General features: G+C 38.5%; 1 protein-coding gene across 2 annotated transcripts in view; it reads left to right on the forward strand.

The window, feature by feature from the left end:
* The window catches only part of mpp1 (MAGUK p55 scaffold protein 1), a 70,371-nt gene extending 63,673 nt beyond the window's left edge, over positions 1 to 6,698 (forward strand). For both annotated transcript variants that reach the window (XM_072594975.1, XM_072594976.1), the window contains 4 exons: positions 337 to 417; positions 1,701 to 1,906; positions 3,593 to 3,676; positions 5,410 to 6,698. In XM_072594975.1, coding sequence (XP_072451076.1) covers positions 337 to 417; positions 1,701 to 1,906; positions 3,593 to 3,676; positions 5,410 to 5,586 — 548 coding nt within the window. In that variant the 3' untranslated portion in view covers positions 5,587 to 6,698. The remainder of the gene's footprint in view (positions 1 to 336; positions 418 to 1,700; positions 1,907 to 3,592; positions 3,677 to 5,409) is intronic.
* The last annotated feature ends 872 nt before the right edge of the window (positions 6,699 to 7,570 follow it).

Genomic DNA, 7,570 nt, shown 5'->3' on the forward strand with positions numbered 1-7,570 from the left:
TGGTTAGCACCAACTAAATTTTTACCATCACATCATAAATCGTAATAATAGTTGGAAAGCTTACAATGCCAAGAAAACTACAATGGTCTAGAAGAGTCTCATTAGTATATCTGATAGGAGATACACACATCCCCGGTCTTGTGTACAGTGGTACTTTCTCATATCAGATAGCATATTGGACCACGTGAGAGTATATGTCAACTGGCACACACCCATTTTGTTTCAATATTACTACAATAACCACTAGGATAAACACAAATGAGAGAACACACTTACCGAGCATCACATCTGCTAAGTTATCAGTGTACTAAAATTCATTGTTTCATTTATTTGCAGGGGCTAGTGGAGTGGGTCGGAGTCACATCAAAAATGTTCTAATTACTAAACATGCAGACAAGTTTGCTTATCCAATTCCTCGTAAGTGTTGTCTAGACAGCTTCAAGAAACATGATATTACTGCTGTTAGTGAACCAATTTCTTTCCAATGTCAAATCATATCTACCATTTATTGCATGTACTGTACACTTCTCGATCAACTAGCTCATGATTTAAGGCTTGTAGCTAATTTCTTTACCATCTGTTGCAATCTTTTGACTTTACAGAACTGTTTTTTTCTCTCAACAAATTGTAGCAACGTTTGTACATAAAAGTAAACATTACAACATATCTTTGAGCGAAGTTATTGAGAGAAATTGTAGAATTTTGTCATTGTATTTGTGGTATTTCAACAATCTTGACAAAATCAGTTAGTCATATTTTCATTCTAGGATTACTTTGATATTTGCTGAGAATTTACAACTTTGCTGTGATACAGTCCCTAGAACTGTTGTTCTTGCTATAGGACACCTAAAAATTGTGCCTCAAGATCTAACAGTAAATTAGAACTGATCCTGTATTCAGAGCATCAGTGAATTGCAATGGTCTGCCAGGTGCTCTACAAGGAGAGATGCTTCACCCCGTACATCCAATATACTACCAACCACAAAAGAAAGATACACAGACTACAATACTTACCTCTTAGGTTAAAACACAGAGGATGACTCTTCAGCTTCGATTTTTATTTCTTTATTGCAGAACACCTAAAAAAAACTCTATCTACATGACTAATCACTGAGGAGTTACTCAGTACTCTACTTGTAGTACTTTTCAATTCAAATTCCTTTACAGGCTTAAAGGGCACAAAGTAATACATCCCTAGAGACAGATGCACCTACCAGAGAGGGTCCAGCAAGACTGTACATCTACAAATTGCTGAGGGAGTCAATGAATACAGAATTCTTGCTGTATTGGAAACAATCCAGTGTGGTACCTGTTTTCAAAAAAATGATGATAAAATATACCCAGGTAACTACAAACTCACTATATGAATTGATGACCTCTCTCCCACTGCTAACTTTGTGATCTTTGAGGCTTCACCATGGGAAGAGGACATTTCACTTTATTCCCCATAACAACCCAAATGGCGTTGTCAAAAGGAACTCTTCATACAAAAGTTTTGCAACTTGATCCAGAGTCCAACACACAGTCATTTAAAATGCAAAATTATTGTCCTAATAGCAGTGCATCAAAAACAGATACTTTAAGAATCGGCTGATAACTTCAATCTGACCAATAAATACTAATGACAGCACTACTTCCTGTCCTTTCCCAGCCCACAAAACAATAAAGAAACCTAATATAATATGCTCTTCTTCTACTAGATACTTCCAGGTCACCAAAGGAAGATGAAGAAGATGGAAAGAATTACTACTTTATTTCCAATGAGGATATGGTGAAGAACATTACCTGTAATGAATTCCTAGAGTATGGAAGCTTCCAAGGGGCCATGTTTGGAACAAAGTTGGAGACAATCCGCAAGATCAACCAAAGCCAGGGCAAAATTGCAGTGGTGGACATTGAGCCCCAAGTATGTCCTAACTATGTGTTTGCTTCCTCAATATTATTGGGACTGATTGAGAGACTTCTCTCAAGAATAAATATACTGTCACCAACACATTCCCCACCTGACATATTAAACACAGCCTGTCTGTACATTATATAGATTCTATGAAAGTAGATAAGACTGCAAAGAGTTGTACAGTTATGTAGTCTGACAGTAGACTGTACAATCTGACATGAAAGTGATGGGAAAGCAGTTTCCTATTTGGTAAATACTTTTCCAGCTAACACTAGTATTTTGCAGATGTACCTGAATTTAAGTGTCTATTTTCCTTCAATGCCTTACTTAGTAAAGTCCTATGCAGGCATTAAAGCCATATTACATATTAGCAAATAGGAAGTCAAATGCCTCAGTGCAGAAATTTATATAATTCCCTTTCATATGCTGTCCACATTGAATGGAAAATAGAGTTGAGAAACATATTGGCCACGATAGAATTGCAGAGCACACTTGATGGGCTGAATGGCCTAAATCATTGTCATTTTATGGCGTGGACGTGTCATAAGCACTCAATTTTTCAGGCAACAGCAGCAAAAGATCCTCTACACAGTAGGCTTCATGTATTTTAGACTCATAAGTGCAATGACACCACAGGGGGGTACAGTTAATATGGAGGACTGTGATGAAACAAATACATAAACAAGCTTGAAGAATGGATCTATAATTAGAAAACGTCAGTTGCAATATAAGTTGTGATGGGGTACTTTGAGGAAGTGCGACAAAGGTGAACTATTTAGAATACCACCACAACAGCAAGATCATGCCTGTCTGAACTAGCTGAGGTTTTTGGTTTGGTAAAAGTAGTAGGACTGAGGGGTGAACTGAGAAATCTTTAAGATTTAGGAAAACACAGGATAAGATGACATTGAGCTGTTTGCAGAGGAAACAAGAACTCTATTGTAAATATAGAAGACTGTATCGAACAAACAGTGGAAAGTCATCTCAGAGGATAGTTAGGAAATGAATCTTCTTACAAGTAGTTAAGGTGACAATCAGAAACCTGTTCAAGGATAAGCCAAATAAGACATGAAGCAGAAAGGGTGTTTTGAAGGGATAGAGGAACGTTAAGTAGAGAATTAAAATTTGGAAGGATCTGTTGGGCTAAATGGAGTGCTGTAAATACTCTGCAACTTAATGTAACAGAAGGAAGGTTGAGGATTATCAGATAAGAAATCACTAAAAACAAACTAGACTACAGGCTTAAAAGGATGATATCAGTAATGTTTCTCACAAGGATGGTTGAGAGATAGATTCTCACCTGGACACTAGAGAATCCCCTATTCATTGTTATGGCAGCATGGGAGGGCAACAAGGTTTTAAGTTACACATCTCGTCAGAACGATGTTACTAATAAAATGTGCAGCGCACCCTCAATTGTGCTGAATTGTTAACCCAGCACTGTACTGGAAGGGCCTTGAATCCACAATTTTCTAATTGTGTGGTGATCTGACACTTACCTTGTATTCAGATTTTACAAAGTAATTTCAATTGACTTTTCTCCCCCAACATGCACACCTAATGACTCCATCTGTGCTCAGTTCCAATCATATTACATCACTCGACATGATTTTGCATAGCATTACATTCTAAACAGTCAGGTTTTGCAATATTAATGTACTGTACTAATAATACATGTATGCATTCTAATGACAGGCCCTAAAGGTTCTCAGAACAGCAGAATTTGCACCACTGGTGGTATTTATTGCTGCTCCATCTGCTGCTCAGCCAGGGAATCAGGTAAGGATTGTATTGAACTTAGCTGGCTAAAATAATAAAATCTGTTGGACATGGTAATGTCTCATTGAGCACGAAGAAAATCAAAAATCAAGTTTGTTCCAAAGATTTTTACATTCAGTCAGGTTGCGTGGATCTCAGTAGCAAAAATGGAATTTGTATTCCCATTGTAGAGAATGGGAAGTCACAGAAATATTATTTTAAAATACACAGCCATAAAAATACAAACATTGAAATAAGTTTTACCAATCTGTCCGAGTTAGTGCAGAGACCCCGCTAGTGACTGGCGTCCCAGCTGCATTCCACACCTCTAGTTCAGTGTTTTTAATATTTTTAAAAAATCAATATGGAGATGTGCAGAAGGAAAACCACAATGCACTAGAGGACACTGAGTGGGCTAACAGGCTGAGCAGACAACTCTGGCTGTAATGGAGTTCAGCACAAGAGGCCATAACAGACTTGATATAAAGTCTTGAATGCAAGCTAACAGTAGTTTGAGCCACTACAGAGCCAGCTTCCATAGCAAAAGTAGGAAAGGAAAACCTAAATGGAAAAAGTAATATTTATAAAGAAGAAAACAAAGCTCAATTTTAACCATGCAAAGCAAGAAACCCCAATGAGATAACATATGTCAAATGTTTGCTCTCACAACACAACCCAAAGGGATCACGAGCACCTTACAAGGGCAGTCAAGGTGTCACATAATGTCTGCTAACATGGAAAAATCCATGGGAGATTTCTGATTGGCATGGATTAAGTAGTAGACTAATCATGTAATATTTCATAAAAGCAGACTTATTCAATCTAACAGTACATAAGTGTTCCTGTTAAGTCCCATTCTAAAAAGCATAATACATACTCAACTCTCTCAAGGCAATAGTTCAGGCTGATGGCTAAATGTTTGTGCAGAGGTAGGCTTTTGGAACCGTAAGGGGAGAGCATCATTGCGTTTTGCTGGAGGGGGGAGATCAGGATCTAGGCAGCTGACACTGTAGACACTGCATGCAGCAATTCAAGGGTATTTAGATTAGATTCCATACAGTGTGGAAACAGGCCCTTTGGCCCAACAGGTTCACACTGACCCTCTGAAGAGTAACCCACACAAACCCATTTCCCTCTGACTAATGCACCTAACACTATGGGCAATTTAGCATGGCCAATCCACCTGACCTGCACATCTTTGGACTGTGGGAGGAAACCCACGCAGACATGGGGAGAATGTGCAGAATTCACACAGACAGACACCAGAGGCTGGAATCTAACCTGGGTCCCTGGTGCTGAGAGGCAGCAGTGCAAACCACTGAGCCGCCCCACAAATATAACAAAAGATGGTGAGACTGAAGTTACAGAGACGGGGAGTGGCTAAACTATTAAGGAACAGGCCAAAGTAGTAGCACATGGCTCATATAGTAAGGAACAGGACATGTTGATATTTAAAACAGACAGCATGTTGGATATCAAGTTTCCATGGAGTAGGATGTGGGCAGCAGCAAGGATTATGCTGAAATAGTTAAGTCTACAGGTAACAACGAAACGAGTGAGGCTTTTGGCTAAAGAGTAGAAGTGGGGTGGAATCCAGAAATGTAATGGATGGGGAAAGTAGGCAATTTCAGGTTAGGTGAAATTGAATATCTTTGGGACATCACAATTTATCACATCTTGAAACACGGATTTATTTCCATTAGTTTCAGTGCTAAATTGAGCACATCTTTAAAGCAATCTCTCTTTTCTTTTAGGTTGAATCTCTTAAGAAAATCCAAAAGGAATCAGAAATGCTACAGCACACCTATGGACATTGGTTTGACCTGACCCTAGTTAACAACGAAGTTGAAGACACAGTGCATAACCTGGTCGAGGCAATTGAAAGTGCATGCACTACAGCACAGTGGGTTCCAGTTTCATGGGTATACTAGTCAAGATAGATAGACACAGCAAATTGAATATTCATGTTCTTTCTAAGAAATCATTTAATCAGAGATCAGAAAGCAGTTTGAAGCCTGCCATTTTAAACCAAAACATGCACATTAGCTTATGAGAGTACATTTCACCTGCAAGTCATTCTCCATACTTTCACTTGTTTTATATTACAAAAAAAACAAGGACTGTTTATTAATGGGATATTTACAAAGTTCTTCAAAACTTTTGAAATAAAAATACAAAATGCTGGAAATACTCAACTTTCCAGCATCCATTGTACCTTGTTTTAATTTTCCTTAACCTTTCATTCTTCCTCGTTTAAAAGAATATTTGACCCCTCTCTATTTTTATCCCAGTAAACTAAACTACCTGCTATTTTAGTATATTTTCACATCTCCACCCAATGCAACAAGGCTTTGTTGAAGTGATCATTGTATGTAGTAAGCTTCTAAAACCATTTTAATGAACAAAAAGTACTATGTCTAGACATATATGCATGAATGATGAATCAAAACTCATGGAAATCTACAACTCCAACCAAGCAGCACAATTGTTCAAATCACCAATAATAGGAACTAATATTCCTGCACATGAGTGATTATACAATGTATTAACAGGGATCATAACCTTCATCCAGCTACACTATGAAGAGAACATCCTTGATACAGCAGTTCAAACTCTGATACAGTGTTTGTGGTCACATGAAAATTAATTCCAGAATATCGCCCCTGGAATTATTTCTACCGCATGAGCTACATCTCACTTCTCATGTCATGTCATTTAATTCCTTGAATTAAGTTGCTGTCATAGCAGCTTCACAGTTCCTGTAGCAACAGTAAATGGGTGAATAAATACCATATTTGAACTGTACCTGAGTAGATTGATGAGAGACATTTCTTCATTGTTTTGTCTAGCATTTGGATTCTCCATCCAGCAAACCAACGTTAATGTCTCAGAGAATAAATTATCAAATTCTCCAAATTCTGACGCAAAGTTTTAGGTGCTAAACATTTAACCACTGCAAGAGTGAAACATCTTGTAGTGTTATGTAGTTGTCTCATTCAAATGAAAATGTTATTCGAATAAAAACATTTACCTACTCAGTGAACTGCAGGAATAAATGATACATTGTGTTGAGTGGGGTGCAGCATCTCAAGTTTCTGGAATATTCACATTACTTCCGGATTGATTCATGATCATGGACTGAAACTAGCTCCATCTCCAAGCAACTGTGAAGGCCAAACCTTGTACACATCAACTCTGCAAGGTGGCTTATACTCTAGTGCAGTGACCTAAATGACAACATGGAGAATAATATCCAGTGATTACAATTAAGACTGGTGTTTATAGGGAGCAGAGTTTAAAAAGAAAAGCCTCCTATAACTGACAATAGGACCAACGATCTGCAATGCTTCAATGACATTCCTTCCTTGTCAGAAATGGAGCACAGTTCATGACCCCTTAGATACCGAAGCAGCCCATGATCAAATGCGACATCTGAACAATACCGAGGCTTAGATTCACAAGTGACATTTGTGCCACAGAAAGGACCATGTCCAATAGGAGACATTCTAACCACAGCTTGACATTCAATGGTGTTATTGTTACTGAAGCCTCACTATCAACATCCCTGGGGGAGCAGGGGTTAGCACCAACTAGGTACTCAACTGGACTTCCCATACAGTGGCTACAATAGCAGATGAGTCTGATGGAGTACTCCTCACTTGCCTCGATCAGTGCAGCTCCAACAACACTCAAAATGCCTGACACTGTCCAGGACAAAGCAGCCCACTTGATTAAGACCACATCTACAAACATGCATTCCCTCCACCAATGACACTCACCAGTAGCAGTATTTACTATCTACAAGATGCACTATAGAAAACTGCCTGATCCTGAATCTAGAAGGAAAAGACCACCATCACCTCACAAGTTCCCTTCTAAGCCACTTAGACTTGATTTGTATTATCTCACGTGATA

This window comes from Chiloscyllium punctatum, chromosome 25 (assembly GCF_047496795.1).
Source record: "Chiloscyllium punctatum isolate Juve2018m chromosome 25, sChiPun1.3, whole genome shotgun sequence".
Lineage (NCBI taxonomy): Eukaryota > Metazoa > Chordata > Chondrichthyes > Orectolobiformes > Hemiscylliidae > Chiloscyllium > Chiloscyllium punctatum.